The sequence below is a fragment of the Chamaea fasciata genome, unplaced genomic scaffold, assembly GCF_029207755.1.
Source record: "Chamaea fasciata isolate MVZ Bird 193981 ecotype frontalis unplaced genomic scaffold, bChaFas1.0.hap1 SCAF_18, whole genome shotgun sequence".
Lineage (NCBI taxonomy): Eukaryota > Metazoa > Chordata > Aves > Passeriformes > Sylviidae > Chamaea > Chamaea fasciata.
Window position 1 is genome coordinate 2,242,332 of NW_027094103.1, and position 20,613 is coordinate 2,262,944.

The 20,613-nt window shown below is 40.0% G+C and overlaps 1 protein-coding gene and 1 long non-coding RNA gene across 4 annotated transcripts in view; one reads left to right on the plus strand and one right to left on the minus strand.

The window, feature by feature from the left end:
- Nucleotides 1-20,613, plus strand: part of CABIN1 (calcineurin binding protein 1) — a 106,768-nt gene that overhangs the window by 35,841 nt on the left and 50,314 nt on the right. For all 3 annotated transcript variants that reach the window (XM_066200163.1, XM_066200165.1, XM_066200164.1), the window contains exons 28-30: nt 3,152-3,334; nt 5,430-5,770; nt 11,428-11,541. In XM_066200163.1, coding sequence (XP_066056260.1) covers nt 3,152-3,334; nt 5,430-5,770; nt 11,428-11,541 — 638 coding nt within the window. The remainder of the gene's footprint in view (nt 1-3,151; nt 3,335-5,429; nt 5,771-11,427; nt 11,542-20,613) is intronic.
- LOC136298973 (uncharacterized) lies at nt 10,230-13,129 on the minus strand. Its single transcript, XR_010723428.1, has 3 exons — nt 12,942-13,129; nt 11,408-11,510; nt 10,230-10,808 (listed from the first exon to the last, which is right to left on the minus strand). It is a non-coding gene; the product is annotated as an uncharacterized lncRNA (long non-coding RNA).

Below are 20,613 nucleotides of genomic sequence, written 5' to 3' on the forward strand. Positions count from 1 at the left end.
GCCAGATGTTCTGCATTGCATCCTGCAGTATTTAGGTATTGACAGAGCTTTTTATTTTATTAAGGAACACCTTGGGTAACCTAACAAATGATGGCTATTTGTCTGCCTGTCTTTAAAAGCCTTCAGTGATTCTATAGGTTCACTGTGCTATTTTCTAACTGTATGTAGCAGTTAAGATAGAGATGAGGGGAAAAAAAAGTCAGTTTGCTTGCTGCAATTAAAACCTTTTGCACTGTATCTAATGAGTATGAACAGCAATTATTGTATTTTTATTTTGGTTAATCATATGTATTTGGAAATTCTCCCTCATCTTTTTTAAGATAAGTCCAATTCTCTTGGTACTTTTCGTATGTCATCTCATTAATCTCTCATTTTTTATCCTCTCCTCTGAATTAATTTTCCTTATTTCAGTGTCTTTTTTAAAATGTGGGTCCCAAATACAGGCACCATAATTAAGTTTAATTTTCATTAGTGCTCAGTAGAACAGGAAGACTGCTGCATATTTTTTCTGCAAAGTTCCTGATTACACATTCAAGAATGCTGTTTTGCTGAGGTGTGTTTAGAGTAGCCTGACATTTTGACCAGTTCTGGTTTGAGAATCACAAATTCTTCACAGGCACGTGGGAATGTGTGTGCTGGGATCCACATTTTCTACTCCTGATTGTGTTACCTTTTAGGTGCTTAGAGAAGGATTTATTTATTTATGCTCAAATAATTCTGTGGAAAATGAAGGCTGGCTGGCTCACAGCTTTGACCTTTCATCCTTTGGAAAGATAAGTACTACACTTTGTTTTACATTCCCTGGGACTTCACCAGTCCCCTGTGATTTCTGAGAAATTAATACTAATAATTGGTGGCTGCTGCTAATTTCTGGAATACTCCAGGGTTTTCCATCTGGCTCATGTAGTTTGAAAGCATCTGCTGCATTCAAGGAATATCTAATATAATAGAAAGTTGTCTCAATAGTTCTCTTCCTCTGGTTTCCAGTGATTAAGGAGCTCAATGTTAATATCACTCTTTTTTAGAGTCAGTGTATATTGAAAGCAAAGGTTATAAACATCCCTACCTAGACCCACATTCATTTAAGCAGAAATTTCAAATTAAAGTAGCTAGCTAATTGTAGGGAGGTATTTACACTTGTTCCCAAATGGAAAAGCTCATGCATACATTTGAAATTTAATGGGTTGAATCATTGTCTCTCTTTGCATGGTGAAAAATTATTGTAATTTCCCAGTGATCTGATCTCACCCAGGCATATTGGTCTGGCACTTCTTGATTTACATTCTAATGCTTCATCTGTCATAACCCACACATCAGATCTGACCTGCAGGCTTGTGGCAACATCTGGAAATCTGCAATTTTTTTTTCCCCTAGATTAGTAATTCAGCCTCTTTGCCACAGATGCAGAAACTTCTTTTAAAAGTATATCAAGGGAACTACTGTAAATGGTTTTCCTGATGTCAACTGGGAGTTCAATAGTATCGATTTGTACCACAGAAAGTTATTAAAGCTTTATAAATGAGTCATTTAAAGCTTGACTGACCTCTCTTCAGAATCCTTCTCTTCCCATTCTTTGTAATTATATTCTTTCTGTATAAAACTTGTCATCATTAACCAACTTATATAGCTTCCAATTAGGAAGCAAATACTGTTCCCCCCATTCTTTTTTCAAGATATAGTTTTATTAAGATCTGCTCACTGAAAGGGAAGGTTTTCTTTGTGTAGCAGTGAAAAGCCTACAGAGTGCATCAAATTTGTGCATTAAATTCATTTGAATCCTAATAAGCAGAACCTGATCTGCAAGCTGAAGGTTTGCAGAGGGATTTATCTTGATAAAATAAATTCATAGGAGGCTCTTAGCTCTCTCCTGAACAAGTGCAATTCAGATGGAACAGAAGAAATTTAATTAAATTATCCGCTCATCTCAAAGCAAAGGCTTTTGCTTTGTTAATTTTCTTTCTTGATCTTATCAATAAAATTAATGAATCAGAATGCAGTGGAACTACCTAGACAATGGATGTAGCCCCCTCCTGGTTATGCCATTTCTGTAGAGCATCATAAAATGGTTTGGGTTGGAACAAACCTTTAAAGATCATCTAGTCCCACACCCCTGCAATGAGCAGGGACACTTTTAACTGGATCACAGAATCAAGTGTCAGTATCTTAACAAGAAATTGGAAATTATTCATGTGGACTCCAGATTTAAAGGGCATTGCCTGTATTGGAATTTTGTATTGAACACTGAATTATGTTGGCACAATATGGAAAAACACCAGTTTCCCATCTCAGTGGGAATGTGCAGGCCTCTTTCTGTCAGAGAGACTAAGCTGTGTTCTTCAGTCATGCTGGGTTGCCTGTGATAACCCTTGATGTAAAGAACTTGGGTTATATCTGGCAGGTTTCAGACATGAGTGGGAGGTTTTCACTTGCCTGTTCTGAGGTGTGTTTTATCCCCCATGATAAAGTCACGATGCCTGTTCCTGTGCAGATTAACAGCTTAGTTGTGACTGTACTGTAGTCAGCAGCCACTGCTCCACTCTGTCAAGGTAAAGTCACTTCTATTCTTTTGTCTGCTGCCTTGCAGTCCAGTTTTCCTGTCTGTGTTAGGCCTGGTTCTCTGCTGTGTTGTTTATTTGCCACATCAAATCGCCTTTCAGAACGTTTGTTGAATAGCATCTTACTATTGCAGGGTTGTTGGCATCAGAGATCACTCCTGTAAGTCTTTGCCCTCTAGTTGTACTGATTTTACTTTCCTTCATGAGTAATTTTTACCAGTATTGTTCTTCATGGTTTTCTCTTGTCAATTGAACTTTGCTTGTGTCAGGTTCAAAATTATACCGGGTGCTTTGCAAGGCAAATGGTAACAGTAAACCTGGGAAATTCTACAGGGCCATACAAGCTGAAATATCGTGTCCCCAGTCCAACTGCTCTTGAAAGTTGAGCTTTATTGCTTTTGAATCAAATTCCAGGATCATATTCTAGGAAGAGATGTGGTGAGAATGAAGTACCTTTTCTTGGTGGTGGTTAGGGATCCTATATGGCAGTTGTAAGAGTTTGCAGAGTGGCTTCAGTTTTGTCTCGCTGTTACCAAGAGACAAGAAACAGCTTGAAGAGTACGAAGTGGTGCATTCCTTCTTTATCTCTTTTGCAGAGAGGAGTCAGGATAGCACTGGAGCAGTGCTGTCTGACTCCAGTTCCACACAGGATATGTTTAATGAGCCTGCCAATTCTCAAGACAGCCTGAAGAAGACTTACACAGAGAAGAGGATTTCTACTACCTGTGCTGATACACTGATGCTCAGCAAAGAGACCCTGGGATCTGCAGAGGAAAAGGGTATGCCTGATTTCACAGATAATGTCAGCTGCAATAGTCTCATTAAAATGTTTCTCCTGGCTTGCAGATGCTCTGAAATATGCTGCACTGTGACTAAGAATTTTAACTAGGTATCGTTGCTGCCTGTATGTGTGTAGCTTAAATTTGGAGCTCTGCCTCACTTATGTGGCCACCAAGCCAATTTGTTCTAGCTGTTAAATCTTACAAAGAAAAAACGAAGATAAACTTCTGTCTGTGGTGGCCTTTTGACTGACTCGCCTTCTTTTAGGTTATTATTTACTTTTTCTTCAGTGTTTCATATTTTAAAATAATTTAAAGAATAGTTATTTAAATATAGTCTCAAACAAGACTTTTTTACTTTTCCCAGGAATAGATGCCCTTTTTGTTCTGTCCCAGTAGCAGGGTAATAATCAGTACAGAGAAGAGCAAAAGTAGTAGAATTTAGATGCTTTATTCCATTGTATATTTCATCCCAGTGGAGAACTAGAATTGCTCTCAGATTTTTCCATATATAATAGTACCAAGTGTTCTGTATTCCACTGGAAAAATAGTTTCAAAATCCATTAGCTGGAATTTCCCTTTGTCTGATGTTTGTACAGTTGGATGTGGCAGTAGATAAAGAGGCTGGACTTCAACAGGGAAAGACAAACAAAACCCATGTGTAAATTCTGTCCACCTTTCCAGGCTGTGGCTTTTTGTGGGATGTTAAATCTTTGCCAATTGACACTTTCCCCGTTTCAGAGATCCAGAGATCATGCTATGTGGATAGTCCTGGATCACTTCTCTGGTCTCAGTAGGAACAAGTGCCAAGCAGTTATCTCTCTGTTTGCAGACTTGGATTACCTTGGTTTCTTGTTTTTACAAATATTTTACTTCAGTCTTGCCTAAGCTAGGGAAGCCTGTGGTGGTGCTTGCATTGACATGCTGAAATGGATGCCAGTTCCTAGTTTTCTGAAGTAGTACTTCCATAATCACTATATCCTAAAAGACTAAAAAGTAGTCTTTTGGCTTCTAGACTAAAAACATGGCTCTTTTTCAGGCTTGCAGTGGGTTGTGTTATTGTCATCATTTGTCTGTCAGAAAAACCATCAAATGCCTTCTTAAATTACTGATGTTTATTAGAGCAGATATTGTTTCCCATAAAGCTACCTGTACAGTAAAATTGTAATGGATACAGACATCAGGCAAGCACATTTTGAAAAATGTGAATTCCTGTAAAACATGTTTGACCTAAAAGTTCAGCCTTATCACAGAAAAAGTTGTGGAGCAGCTTTATATTTGGGGATGAAATACATTTTATCATATCTCTGCACTCTCTGCTGGGAGATAAGATCTAATGTAAGAGGCTCTTTATTTTAGCAAAGACAAAGACGTGGTAAACTTCCATGACTAAAAATCAAAGTTAAAGAAATTAATCTGCATGTAGCATGTGTGTTTCCAGCAATAATGGGTAGCTAACAGGAAATGTGGAAGCTGCCGCTGTAACAGGATGTGTTCTGAAGTAAGATTGGGTATCCTTCAACAAAAGGTGGGTCAATTGAATTATAAGTTACCAAGTCAATCACAAAAATATTTCCATGGAACTGTAGGTCCTACATGATGCAGGTGAGCTGCTGCTGATCATTCTGTCTGCACCCATTTTGTGTTCTGGGATTGTGTTCTCCTCGGCAGACTATTAAGAGTAATACATTTCACTTGGGAGTGTGGCTTTAATTTTCGGTTCTTTCTTCTTTTCTTTGCGGTAAAGTGTTACTGAATTTACTCTTTTATTTCGGCTTTTTTCCCCTCCTCCTCCTCAATCTTCCAAGAGTATGTGAAACCCTGCATTGTGTGAGGTGTGGTGAATTCATGCCATTGTTCAGGATAAAACCCAAGTGAAGACAATGGAGATGGCACTGTGTGACTCTGTCAATGAGTTGCAGATTACTTATTCAATGAACATCACAAATAGTCCTACATTTTTTTCAATATTTCTGCCTATGCTTTAATGAAGAAAAGGATTACCTTTTGTCATATTGAATTTCTGTCATTTTCTATATGTCATTTGCCATTTAGAAATGGCAATTTCACCCTCGCTTTTCACTTACTGTTCCAGCTGCAGGAAAGTCAGAGGAGCTGCTGGAGAGCTCAGAATCTTACGATCCTGCTGAGCCTACAGGCCAAAAACTGGTGGTGGATCCTCAGTGTGCTTCTGGCAATCCCCTCAAAGCTGCCATCCCCCCAGGCTCGCAGTGGGACTGCAAGAAGAGAGCTGAGCCTTGTGCAGAGGATGCATCTGAGTTTCCTCACGGGCTGCCCACAGACCTGGAGGAGCAGCGCAAGTTCCTGACGGAGCAGTGCATCTCCTCCTTCTGCCTGTGCCTCAGCCGCTTCCCCCAGCACTACAAGAGCCTCTACAGGCTGGCCTACCTCTACACCTACAGCAAAACACACAAGGTGAGCTCTCATAGAGTGCCTTTCATGTATTTCACTTGTTTCTCTGACTGCTGTCAGATTACTGTTCCCCTATGGTCGTGTGACTAAGCGCAACATGCCGGATCAATCCATCCTTTCCCTCCATGGGTGCTAATGAAGCTTTCTGTTTACAGGCCTTTTCCTACAGACCCCAGGCCTGCTCTGGTACTGCATTTTCTACCCATAAATTTTGTACCGTCATTTGGAAACTCATGCAGAGGGACACGGTTTAGAGAATCCTGAAATAAATTTAGAGAGCAGCCATCTGGAGAAACATGCACATGTTGATATTGTTCAAAAGGAGGATGCAGAGCAGAAAACATATTTAGATGTGATTTTTCTCTTGTCCTAGTCAGGTGTATTTGATAAATTGGTCTGTACCTGAGTCGTAGCAGGATTTATCTGGATACTACAGTGGAAGTTTGAAAATCTTAGATTTTTGTCATCCCAGTGGATCTGTGGACCTTGCTGAGCCCAAGCAAACCAGCTGTGCTGCCACTGGCACTGGTGCACAAGTCTCAGTGTTAAAATACACCTTGTTCAATGCAGTTTGGAGTGAAATTACACTTTGGGAAGCCTTCAGCTCCTAGATTGTCTGGCTCGTGTGTGAGGTCAGTTAAGGAGAAAATGTCTTTTTTTATTACTGAACTAATTTTCTGTCATTCAGCAGAGAATTACATTTTAGATATGTCACATAAATTAAGATGTTCTCATAAAAATGACAGCAATTATTTATTTTACTGAATAAGTGGACTGAAAAGTGACTTGGAGCAGAAATTAATCAGTATTGTGTAAACACATCATGTGACACAGATGAACTTTCTGGGTATCCTGGGTCTTTGCTGGTAAAATGTGTAGGAATATTACATTGAAATGATCAGAGATATTTTACTATTTGTCATAATCAAGGTTTGAATTCGCAGATTATATATTTGGAAGTCTGGTATTAGATCACATGCTGCTCTGCATGGGCTCCTGAATTTTCTTCCCCACCAGTACTGAAACTTACCTGAAAAACAGGGAAGGGAAACAAATTGTATCCCTGACCTTGAAGCAGAAACATCACCAGTGTCACTGCAAAGTGAGCACAAACAAGCCTTACCAACCTACGGGAAGGTGATGAATATTCCATTTGTCTGTAGAGTGATTATCCAGGAAAATATCACTCTTTTTTATACAGAGCCTGTTTTGAAAACATTCTTATGCTGTTTGTATGTAACAGTTGTTAATTTTTCCATGGAGCTAATCATGAATAGGAGCCATAGATTCTTGCAATCTGTCATTACTGTTGCTGACATGATTTTGTATCAACATTCAACAAAAAAAGCTGCCTGTTTTCAATTTATTGGTTCAAATAGCATGTCCTTGCCTGAGGAACTACTTGCAAAATATTTTCCTCTATTATTTTTCCCCGATGAAGCTTTCTCTTTTGCTTTTTATATCTTCCTCCTTATATAAATATCAACTCAGTGATGGATTTCTATGTGAAACACACATTGTTAACTAAATCTATTTCCTCTTGGAACTCAGAAAAACTGAATCCTGCCTGTTTGAGCCTAGTAGTTCCCAGGCTGGTTTCATTGAGCATTTTTGGGTTTCACTGTCCTTTTTTATTACTTCCCTGCATAAGGAACAGCCATTTGACATGGCAAAAACAACAAAAAAGTCTCCTTATTGATATATGTGCACTGTACATGTTCACATGTGTTTTACTTTCTCTTCCTTTAATGACTCATTCAGGTTCTTGTGTAGAGCAATGTCCAGTGTCTGTGTTTTAATGGCACATTACTGGATCTTCAGTGGAAGTTATACTCCTGCATAAACTTAAACCACAAAATGGATCTATGCATTGTCAGCAGTAACTGGAGTAAGAATTATGCTTACATTAAGGCTGATTTCAAAAATCAGACAAATTACATCAGGTTGTGTTGTTGGGGGGCAGATTGGTAAATTTTAGAAAACTGAGATTAATTTTTAAATGCATATAACCATCTTGGAAAATTCAGCATTTAGGTTCCAACGCCCGGAATTTGCATGAAGAATTTAGACTGATGGCCAAAATTCATGGTTGGCTGGGAAAAGGAGAGGATTGGCAGGTCTCCATAGTGCATAGAAAAACAAGTTTTCCATATGCAATCTGTTTTCTCCCATTTCACAGTTTTCCTGGTTTTGCTGTTGTGAGATTAGTGAAGATAGTCGTTGAGTGCTTTTTTGTTTTAAACATCCTTTCAAACTCTTTGAACATTTTGTTTGGCTACATGTTCTGTTGGAGTTTTTTTCCCCTGCAAAATCCAGCTTAATATTTGGAGTCTATTTTTCTTTGTTTTAGTCTGTTATCAGAACAAATTTATACATAGCTGTTTTTAGTAGGAGTAAATGGGCAGGATGAATGTTCAGAAATTACTTCATTGTCAGTTTGGGCAGTACTTTCAGTTTCCCATTAACACTGTCTTGAAGTAAAGTCTTCATCGTTTGTGATTTTTACCTACAAAATGAATGTTGGCACTGTTTGGAAGGAGAAGTTAGGACTTGGCAAGACACTGCTTGTCAGTGCAACTTTGGGAAAAGTATTCTCCTTATGGTCCTTATGGATCCGTATGTGGAACTGGTCTGATCATCTGTAACCGGCAGGCTGTCAGGAAATAAAAATATTTACTTACGTGCTTTTTTTTTAAAATCTCAAAATAAAAAGTGCACTGTAAATTCTGGAAGAATCTGCTCAAAGCCTGTTTGTGTGAGTTTTTAAGTTTGTATGTTCTATAATGTCTGTTATTAGCAGGGCCCTTAATGGGGAAATGAATGTTGGGTGTGATATGAGGTCAGTGATGTGACAAGTTAGTCAAACCAGGCATAATACATGCATGTAGAAATTGCAAGATTGTATGTATTTAGGCTTAATAGATACAGACATAATCTGGAAGCATAATAGATGTAACCACTTCAAGTAGAAACAGTTTGATAATAACAGTTCATTTAAAAGGCCACCCTTCAAATCAGTAGTCTTTCTATTTTGCTTTTGTTTGATGCAAGAGTAGGAGGAGGTTTTGGGGACAAAACCTTCTAATGGACTGTAAATGAAATCAGAGGGAAGGATTACAGTATACTGGAGTGTTTTTTTCACCTCTCAGAAACACTTCTGTGGAGTTACCAATTTAGGTAAAGGTGCTTCTGACACCATTGAGTTGAGGGGTATCCATCTCAGGTGACTCAGAGTTCCACTTGGTTGACCCTAAGAGATTTTCCTTTTCTACTTCAGCATTTTTGCAAGTTGCTGTACCCTGTCAGTCATCTTGTCTTTGAATCTTGGGGTGATAAAGATGTGGGAGGCAACAGCTGAACTGGAAAAGAGTATTTCATAATGGCCCTGAGTCAGACAGCCAAATCCAGCATTTCAGACTGGCAAGCAGTGTGCCAAGAAGAATAAATCCTTTTTGCTGTGTCCTGGATCCCTTCACCCACTCCTAATAACTTCATCAGCTGAAAACCAAGCAGAGCAGACTCTGTGAAATCTAATGAGTTGAGACCTGCTCAGGCATATTTACTGGGAATAAGTGATCATGCTGATTTAAGGAGAAGGGTAGTGGAAAATCTGTAACTATGTCTTTTATTCCTATTAGCTTTGATTGTGTGAAGTTACCGTGTAATTGCCCCATTTGTCTGAATGATCTTTTTCTCCTCCTAGCTGGGTTAGTGCCATCATCTTGTTCAATAAAAGCCTGTGAATTATGTGTACCAAACACATGCCTGTGGATGGTCAGTGTAATGTGCATAGCACATCCCAGCACCAGAGCATGAGGCTACAATTAATGAGACAATTAATGATCTCTTAACCTTTTCCTTGTAAAACTTCCATTGGGGAATACATCCATAGCTCACATTTCTTTAGACTGGGATTTTAGATTTAAGCTTTGTGGTGGGATGGTAACTTTCTTAAGGGTTTTGTTTTCCTTGTATTTTTATGTGATAGTTTTAACTGTAAGATTCAGATTACCACACGTTAGGCAAGTTTTACTTCATTTTCACACTTGGAATTAACTTACATTTCTGATGACTACAATTAGCACAAAATAAAGCATTTTATGTGCCTGCATCTTGGATGTTCCAATAGGCTTATTTTTGTTGGATCCTGATTTTATTCAAAAGAAGATGACTTTCATGGAAGACCAGATTTTTGTAGGTTCTCTTGTGTTGTATTTTTTTTTTTCTGTATGTAGTTCCAAGTATTTTTCAGGATTAGGTTAACAGGATTACAGAAATACATATTACAAAAGAAGTTATGTAGAAAAAAGTGAATATGCAGCTGAGTTTACACCCTCTGCTTTCTTCGGTCTTAAGTAAATTGGACACTCAGTGATAATAATTAAATTTACTGATTCCCATGACCAGCCAGAAAGTACCTTGTGATGTTTATGAGTGAATATGTATTTGTTCCATACCAAAACAAAGCTGTCCAAATCCCCTTGATTATGCTGCACTATAATCATGTAGGTCCTGTGTAAGTACCTCTATGAGGTCTTGCAATGAGGGATTTTTGACACCCGTAAATATCTGGTTATTACTGCCAGCATTCAGCTCTCTTGCACATGTATCCATAATCAGCATTTTGCTAGAGGGGATGCTCCAATTCTCATAAGACTTTGGAGACTTCTGCATGATTACTGTCATTAGCACAAAGTCACTGATGATTGAGCTGAGCTTTTACTGTTTCACCAGGGTCTCACAAACAAAAATAATCTGGAGCACAGGATAAGAACTTTTCTAATAACCCCCTCACCCCAACACACAGACACACACACAAAAAAGAGGATATTACAGCTGGAATATGCTTCTTGGATGGACATGATTTAATCACATTTATGACTCACAGAAGTGTATTTCCAGTCCACAGAACACAAGCCAGGGTGCAACATTCTCATTTGTCTCTATGAACCAAACATCTTCCTCTTTCTTTCATGTCCTCTGTTGAGAAGATTCCTGTACAAAAGCTGGTCAGATGTGACTCAAATGCCACTTTTGAACCCTGAAATAAAAAATGAAGTAAAGCAAAACTTCCATCAGTGAAATCTCACAATTAATAATTGTCCCATCTGTTGGTAGCATTCTGCCTGCAGCCAACAGCTGTCCCCGGTTCTCAGCTACACAAGAGAGGTTCATGCACTGAACTCTTTAGAAGGCTAGTGCTTTTATCAATTTTTAGTTGTCATCTATCATTTAGTCCCCTACTGCTACTTTCTCGTTAATTGATTGAGTGCTATTAACCAAGTTTGATGACAGTCATGGAATTTCCAGGGAGGTTGAGTGAACGTACATGGAGGGCAGTGGCTGGGTAGGTCTAATTCAGTAATCAGGCTAAAAGGTCTGATTTTACTACCCCACTAAAAGAAGGCTGCAGTTTAAGCCTGAGGGTCAAGGCCTCAGCTCTGGTAGGTATTCCCTGCAGGTGGCTGGCCCGAGGGAAGAGCTGGGAGTGCTTCCAGGGAGTGTGTGGGGACAAGAAATACTGTTGGAACAGCAAGCGTGTAGAAAAGGAGAAAAGACGCTGCAGGCTAATAAACAAAAGCGTACTTTGTTCTGTGCTTTCACCTGTAGTGGCATTGCCATCCCCTGGCCACGACTGACCTGGCTGTTGTTGTCCACAGAACCTGCAGTGGGCGCGGGACGTGCTGCTGGGCAGCGGGGTGCCCTGGCAGCAGCTGAAGCACATGCCTGCACAGGGCCTCTTCTGCGAGAGGAACAAGACCAACTTCTTCAACGTAAGTTTACACAGCTGATAAACACAGCCATCCCTGCAACACCTGCTTCTCATTGCAAAGGTTTGCAACGGGGTGGGGATGTGAAATTCCACACAGGCACGTTAAACAAGCCGTGAGCAGCTGAAGGAACGGGGAATTACAGAGATATTTACTGGGTGAATATCTCTCTCTTGAAGGGAACCATACTAGAAGGATTCTTTCTGGTGAGCTTGAAAACATGGGGAGAGAAGCACCAGCTTTTTTTCAGTTATGCATCATTTATGATATATTTGATGGCTGAACCCTCTTTAAAAATTTTAATTTTGTTCATCTTAATTATCCTGTTGTTTATAGTTTCTTAACTCCAGCTGCACTTCTCGTGATAGAAAAATAGTGCTATTTGCTGAGAGAAATCTCCTGAGTTGGAAGGAGCTTTCTTGTGCTCTGCTCTCTGTAGCTTGGCTCAGCACAAAGTGTCTCCAAGCCCCAGAGTGAGGCAGCAGCACTGTCACAGAGATTGTCCCTGTGTCTGTGATCACTGCCACAGGAGTGTCTGTGCCTCTCACTGACGTGGGACACAGAATGCTTCTGAGACTCACATGGGCATTCATCTATCAAATTCCCTGCTGTGATTGCCACTTCCACGCTGCTGTTGTCTTTGGCATCTTTGGCTTTTCTGTGGTATGTCCCAGGGGTTTTGCTTTTTTTCTTTTGTGGTAAGATTCTTCAGCATTTCTGGTTTGCAGTGTGTGGTGAGAGCCTGGAGATGCTCTGCTTGTCCTTCTGGGCTGTATACAGTCCAGATCTGTTATGTGATTGCCTGTGATGGCAGTGACAAAGTTTTGTGTCTCTGCTTTCCCATCCAGCACTTCTGTTTTAATCTTGGAATTGTGAAATTTATTTCAGCTTTATATCTGTTAACATCTACCTTCATTTTTGCTGTATGTTGTGTTAATTAGCACCTCTCTGCAAACCTCTTTTAAGTACAAGGTAAGTGCTCTTCTCTGATTATAATCCTTCAGATGGGTTGAACACCTAAGGAGTATTGACAATGGTTCAGAATTGATTCATCGATCAGTCTGCAAAAAGGGTTTCTATATCATTACATCTTTCTGGAGGGAAGTTCTGATTAACAAGCCAGCAACTAAATACCATGCATCCATCTGATCACTCCCCTCCCTCCTTTTTTCTGATTCGCCTCCGGCCATCCCCGTGGGATGGGGAGGCGAATAAGAAAAAAGGTAAAGCCCATGGACTAAGATCAATTAAAAAATTGAAATAAAAGGATATTATAACAACAGTAATGAAAAGGGAGATACTCAGTGATACTCAGTACCTGCTGACTGCTGCACCAGTTCCCCAGCAGCAATGGGTCCCTCCCAGCCAGCTCCCCCGGTTTCCGCACTGGTCTGTGTACATACCTCTGTTCCACCCTTTGGCCAGTTCCAGTCAGCTTTCCTGGCCGTGCTCCCTCCCAGCTTCTTGTGCACTTCCTCACTGGCAGAGCCTGGGAAACTGATTTAGAGTAAGCACTGCTTAGCAACAACTACAACATCAGTGTGTTATCAACATTATTCTCACACTGCCTCCAAAACACAAAGCTGTACCAGCTACTAGGAATAGAATTAACTCTATCCCAGCTGAAAGCAGGGCACAGCCTGATAGGGCAGACTAAACAGTGCTGACCTGATTGATGGCTACGTGGCTTTGTGCTGATTTCCCTGCACTGTCTGCCAGTTTTCCCTACAAAAATCCTGCTGTGATTAGCCCCTCACAGTGCTGAATGCTTGGACTGAGATTCACACAGCGGAAAGTATTCTCCTGGAAATTAATGGAATTATTCAACATGCTTCAAGCCAAGTGTGAACTTTGCATGATCAAGGCTGGCTTGTTCATCTCTGCAGGCTTAAGTGTCGAAAGTATTCTGGTTTAATGTATGAGGAAGATGAGCAGTAGGGAACTGAGAGGTGTGTATAAGGGAGTTTTTCTACTTGAAAATGTGAATTACCACATTAGGAGAGATCATTGGTTGACCTAAATCTTGTCTAGTTTTTGAATGTTAATGCTAGCTAATTTAATTTAAAGAGACTCCACTATATTCCTAGGTGGAATCTGCTAGCATTATTTCAGAAAGTAATTATTTCTTACTCTGCATACTGATGATTTTTATACTCTGAAGGATGAAAAGTGCTAGTATAGATACTAGACAGCAGTATAATAATGTTATTTTGTAAATCAACAAGAAGTTGATTCCCATAATTGATTTCTTTAATCAGAAATTAGATACACTTTGAAAGAAAAGAGAACCTTCAACAAAAGGTATATGCTGGCCCAGTGTAGTACATTGTGAATACTGGTAGAAAAGATAGAAGGTGTTTGTAAATGATATTCTCAGTTTGAACTTGGGTCTGTCAACATACAAAGGTGGTGTTAGTCTGGAGTCCTCCATGCAGACCACTGTCTCCAGGCTTTAGAAATTTTGGTTTGGGGGTGAAGTCCAGTGTCTCAGCTGTGGGGACAGCTCGACTTCTTCCTGCATGCATGTAGGTTAGTCTTCCTGGTAACAGGCTCGAGTTTAGCATGATAAAATATTTTGGTGGTCTCATTTTCTACCCAGCTATATTTTGAAAATCCTCTTCAAGTAACATTGTGTGAAGCATGTGGCATTAATCCAGAACAGATGACACAGACTTAGCAGAGTGAGAAAATCCAGATCTGAGAGGGAAAGGGCTACAAGTGCCCATGACAAAAAGCTGGTGGTGTCAGCTGACATTCCAGAATTGGACAAACCTAAATCTCTGAACAACTTGGAAAACAACCTCTCAGCTCTGCATTGACCTTGCCTGGGTTAAACCACAACTCTTCTGTTCTCATGCAAAGCTCCCAGCCAGGCAGTGGGGAAGAGACTGAGCTGCACCATCTGGGTCAGAGCTCTGGTGTGTCATCCCCTGTGCAGATGGTGCTGCAGCCCACTGTCCCAGCTTCTGTCTTCACATACAGGCTCGGGTGATAAAACACAAATTCTAGCACTCTGCAAAAGTAGTCTCATCTAATCTTAGAAATTGAATGGCCAACCTTAAGATTTTCTAAGCCTATTAATGTCCCCCAGGGTTATTTCCAGCAGAAACCTTTTACCCAAAGGATTTATTTGCTTCCATAAAATGCCTTTGGTTTTCTGTTTTGGGAACTCTTCAGCCTTCACGATACAGAACAGTTAAATGCATGTCTCAGTGGTTTTCTGTAGATACTTTACTACTGGAATACCTTTTTCTGCTACAGCAAGTAGCACTGGTGTTTTTAATCTCTCATAGAGAAGATTTAGGGTTGTTGAAATTACAGCTGACTCAATTTTACAAGTACAAACAACAGAGTGCAAGAGAGAAAGCTAGCAGCTCCTCCCAGACATTTTATAAATCATGCATACTCCTAGTAGAATTATTTATGAAATGTTTATGACAGCACTGTATGAAAAGAAATAAACCTGGGTAAAACTGTCCCTTGTTAAATTCTACTGCAGAACTGCTGGTCTGGATCTGTGTGTCACGGGCTGTTGTATAATTTGTTAGCTGTCACTCACCTGCAACTTAAATGAGCAAAAAAGGCATGTTCAGTTAGCCCTGACTTCTTCTCATTTGACATATTAGAATAATGTCAGGATGCTCAGAACTTCCCTTTTTCACTAAGAAAAAATAGTGTTACTGCATTATTGTACCTGTTTGTTTCCTGAGCAGTAGAGAAGCCCTGGTTTTCTGTAAGCAGAGGTTTTTGCATGTTCATGACTTTGTTAGTAATGGCAATCGTATGAATGAATATGGCTGTTAGATTTTAAGGAGTTTTAGCTGTGTTCCTATAAATTACTGTCAAATCTGTTTTGTTTGGCCATTTCTCTCTTGCATGTACAGGTACATTCCAGCTTTTCTTCTCTTCTTTTTCTCAGTGTGAGTGTAAATATATACAGAGAATTTTTTTAGGATGGCTGCAGGATGGTTTCTATAGTAACTAAATTAGAAATTATTTCAGCAGGAAGAAAAAAAAATCCCAATATATTGCTTTATATAGTAGGGCAATTCCTTATATATCCAGATTTCATGGTACTATTAATAAAGCAAAGTTAAACTTTGTGCACAGATGATGGGCATTGATCAGGCTGTGGGTAGGTGGGGATTGTGGAAGAAGCATTTTGATGGTTGAGCTCCACAAACCAGCAAGTTCTCCAGATGGTTTAAAATACACTATTTGTGCTTTCCTGGCACATCTTCTGTGGTAATAATGATCTGTTGTAATAAAGATCTTCATGTCCATCTTTGGTAACTGTTTCCCACAGACAAAAGCTGTGCATGCACACCATATACTATAGTGTAGACACTGGTGTGCATGAAGCCTTGCTGTAAACTGTTGTGGATAATTGTTCTATTTTTAATTCCAAAAGCAATGCAGTGTGTTTATTCACTTCAGTATGTGTAAAGACCTTTTCATTCTGTGGTCTGGGCAAGCAGGTTCAAATGAAGTTGGGGGCATCCACGGAGTGCCTGAAGCTGGACACAGCAGTGAGTTCCCTTTATTTTGCCTTTGTTCATGCCAAGTGTGACTGGGCACTGGCAGGAGACTCTGCTGAGCAGAAGGGCGAGCTCTGGACACTGAGCAGTTGAAGTCTAAAGTTGGTGCTGCAGATTTCTAAAAGTAGTTCTTACTACACAGCATGGTGTTACCCAGTGGGAGCTTTCTCTGGTACACTCTGTGTAGCAGGTTCTTCCCTTAGTTGTGTTCCAGGCTGAGTTACATCTCCCTGTCTTAGAAGGAAAGTTGGTTCTGAAAAGGAGAGCAGGGTGCTGTTTTGGGATTCTGTGTGACCAGAGCCATACAGGTGAACTTGAGATGCAGAAAAGAAGGCTCTTAGGAAGTCCCCAGTATAGGGGGCAAACAGGCAACAGGCCTCAGCTCTCCTGGAAGTTGGGCAGTTCTATCAAGGAAATTCCATTTTATGCCTCGATTGTTTTTATACATTCCCGTAGATATACATTACTGGTCACTGTCAAAAATGTGGCATTGAGCGAATATATGTGATTTTATTTTGATCCAATCCAGCCATTGTTTGTTTCTCTCCCATTTCCTGAAGTGTAACCTCAGCCTTAATGATTCTCATGTCTTTGATTAAAATGAAAGATTTGTTACAGAATTTCATGTCTCTGTTAGAGACAACTGGTTACATATCATCCAAGGGAAGAGGGAAGTCCATTGGTGGTGCTCTGAACCTATTTTAGACGTGTGTTCAGCCCAGTCTGAGTTTGCCACTAATGTTTGCTTGAAGAAGCCCCAAACAGCACTCAGGGCCATGGGGCAGCTTTTCAGGGTTGCTTGAGACAACCTGGCTGAAACCTGCTGTGTACTTGAAAACTTGAAACGGCAGGCAACAGCAGACTAAAACCATTTTTGTAGAAATCTTACCACTCTGCTTTCCTTCCTGTCCTTGGCTGGTGAGAGATCTGAGTTACCCTCCTCCTGCTCATAGCTGATGTGTCTCTTTTTGGTTGGCAAATGTGCTTGCAGCTCCTAGACATCTGCTATGTGTGGAACACGAGCCTACCGACCAAACTACTGCCACTTAAATCAGGCTGGGGGGAAATGGAAAAAACTTGAAGAAACTTACTGTGCATCCATCAAGTTGAGATTGTGCCCTCAGCATGGTGAGAGGTGGGGTTTAATCATGTGTGGAGGCCCTAAAAAAATTAATGATCATGTTTTAGTTTGATCACGATTGGTTCTGAAAAAATGTTGGTCTTTTTAGTGCTTCTAATGCTTTATGTGAAAATGAATATGAGGGGTTGCCAACTCAAATTAAAAAAAAAAAATAGAAATCACAAGGGACATCCCAGAAATCACAAGGGTTTAGTTATCCCATTTTGCCCTTCTTACTTCTGAGGGTTTTGGATGCCGTTTTTATGAAACCACAAGGGAACAGAAACCATGAAGGAATCATTTAAAAAAACCAAAAAACCACTTTGATTCCAGCAACTAAATAGTGCTTGAAGCAAGTTGTTAGACTTAGTACCATGTAATATGCAGAAACAAGTGTTTAGAAAAGGTGACCTCCACCACTGACCCTATGTAGCTGGACTAAACAAAATAGTAACGATATCATAATGACAATATATAATAACAGTCTCATTTTTTTTCTACTACTTATTTTTTCTTTTCTGTGCTTAGGCTAGGTAGATAAGGACATCAGGTTAGGAGATGGTTAAATTCCTCCCTGCTTTAGAAGATAGCATTGTTTTTAGTCTCTTGAAGAGATGGCCATATTACAGCCATGACATGTCAGTGTTTTCCCTGGGCAGGAACAGGCCCAGCATCAGCCAGTGCTCTGCCTTGTGGAAGGGCTGTTCAGTAATGGCAGCTCCTCCACTGACTGGGAGGTATTCAGATATTAAGTAAAAGGCATCTCTCTGCTGCAGATTTTCTCCTTGTGCTAGGAGGAGCGAGCTACTGGGTGAGATGCTGTGACAGTTTGGGAGCTGGTGCTGTCAACAGTGCTGGGCTGTGCTCAGGAGGCTCCTGCAGTGAAGCCTGTGCTGCAGAGGGGCTGGGAGAGCTCTCCTCGGGCACACACAGCGCAGGCATTGCTGCTCTGCCTCACGTGGGCTGGAGCTGCCACACTGCCTGCCTGGCCTGCTGCCCCAGGAATTTTAACAAGGATTTCATAGCTTTTCCTACGTTCCTGAATAATGACATTATGGAGCTATTGTTCTTCATCTGTGTGAGGAAACCATTTCTGGTGTGGTGAAGACATTTCTGTGTGGAAAACTGCTGGGAATAAATGAAAAACCCTCCAGGAGTCCCTTCTGAGCCAAATGATTCTATGATCATATGCCTTAATTTGTAAATACCGTCAGCTGTATAAATGGTAGATATTTTATGGTTACAGTACAAACTAATGTTTGGAAGACTGAAAACTGCAAACAAATCACTCTTTTCCCATTATCTTTTCCTTGTTTTTCTTCCTTTTTGGTCTTTGCTAATTTTCTCCATTTCCCTTCACTGCATCTTCTGCAGAGCAAAACAGTGTTACAGGTGTGATGCTTCCAGCACTCAACATTCAATGTTCCTTGAGCTACAGGATAGAGGAACTCCTGAAAAAAAATCATGGTCTTACCTGCCTGCAGATTCAGGAAAGCATATTTGTATTGATTAAATATGAGTCTTATTTACAGGGTTATTTTTTGCATCAAATCTAGAAACTGGAGGGGTTTTTTTTGTTTATTTTTAATGACCACTTAAATTTTGGACAAGCTGATTCATTAAAATGAGGTGAGAGTCCAGCCCTTTTCTCAAGCCATGACTGAAAGTCAATTTTATGAAACTGAATGTCTGAAAGATTAGTGACTCTGACTCTTGAATTTACTGAGGTTTATGTGTTTGAGATAGGCCAGCTGTTTCTATGTGGAAAAAGGTAGCTTTTCAAAAATCCACATATTTAAGTCAAGTAATCATATTAGTGTCCATTGTTTTTCTTGTCTAGTGTGGTAAATGGCCTCTGCTGGGGAAAGGGGAAGAAGGAAAGTGTGCTACAAGTTGTCCCTACAGTTAGAGCTAAATTATTTATTTTCTGACTTTACCTTTGGTCGTTGTTCTTTAGTCAGTAAAAGCCGTTTTCCATCTTTGCCCCTTGTTTCTCCATTTGTAGTTAATGTCATTCTACTCATCCATCCCCTGTCCACTGATTTTCTAATGTTTTAGTTGCAAGAATGCTTTTAGTAGGTAGAGAGGAGTTTGTTGTCTCATTCTCTCTCGTTTGCTCTCACGTGTGCTCACTCTCTTAGGCAACCTTAATACCAACTCTGGGACCGAAGGTAAACAAGGAGTTAACTGTGCAAGTGAAACTTTCATAGTGATTGGCTTGAGCCCAGAAACCCAGCAAGCAATGAAGCCTTAAAGTTGCCTATAAAAAGCTAGATAACTTTTTCAACCTCTGCCCAACATGTTATTTACAGTTCTTCACTCCATCCTCTTGGAAAAACAGAACTCATCAGTGAAAAATGTCCGTCGTTCACAGAGTTTTCTGTCTCAATATATACACGCTGTTCTTCCTGGCCAACTTTGCAGGCTTCCAAGACCCAGCTAGTAAAGATGCCAATAAATCTCAATCCCTGGAGATACGAGCATGGGCTTTGGAACTGTCGCTTGTGCCAGTGGATATTAAACAGCGATTTTTTTCCATTCTGTTTCCCTAGGAAAAGTTTCTTCTTTTGTTGAGTAGATGAATTTCTAGACAAAGGTAAGCAAGGGAGCAAATAACCCTGAAATAAATGAAGCTATTGCTGTGTGGAAGAGAGATTGTCATGGAGATTGTAGTGTGTTACAGGACATAAAGCAGTTCGTTTTAAACCTGAATCTTAAAAGTCTAACAGCAACCATTCCACCCACTCTAGACAGTATTTGAAAAGTGGAGGCTTGCTGGAATACTGTGTGATGAGTGTCCTTTTACAAATGTGTAATGAATAAATCCATAATTTGATTTTTCCATCTGCTAGCTGTGTATCAGATACAGGTGGGAGAGCTACCTTTAGGCACTTAATGGGATTACTTTTACACTTGGATTGGCTTCTTTCCTCTTTAAAAAAATTAAATAGGATTTTTTAACTAACTTAAGATTTTTAAATGCAGTAGGAGAACAGAGTTTTAAAGGTGGTGATCCATGAAAGGTCTTTAAAATACGTGTTTTTATATTGTATGTGTGTTACATGTCCGTTACCCATTTATCAGACTAGTTTTTGCAGGTTCTTACTATGAGTTATTTCTCCTAGTTTTATCATGGAAATAAGTGGCAAGAACAGTTACATCAGTGTAGACTGCTGCATAAGCAAAACAAAGCAAACAAACCCAGAAAAGACTAAATCTGGAATCTTCGAAGCAAATCTAAGACATAAAATTGAATCTTTAATTAGCTGTCATTAGCTTTCCTTTCTCCTACAAATTCCTACAGTCTCTCTCTGAAAGCTTTGACAGAGAATCCCTATTAATATCCATGTGTGGAGTTCACACAAGAGTGGTGAGCAGGCCAGTAATGTGCATGTGTCTGAAGTGGTGAAGTTGTAC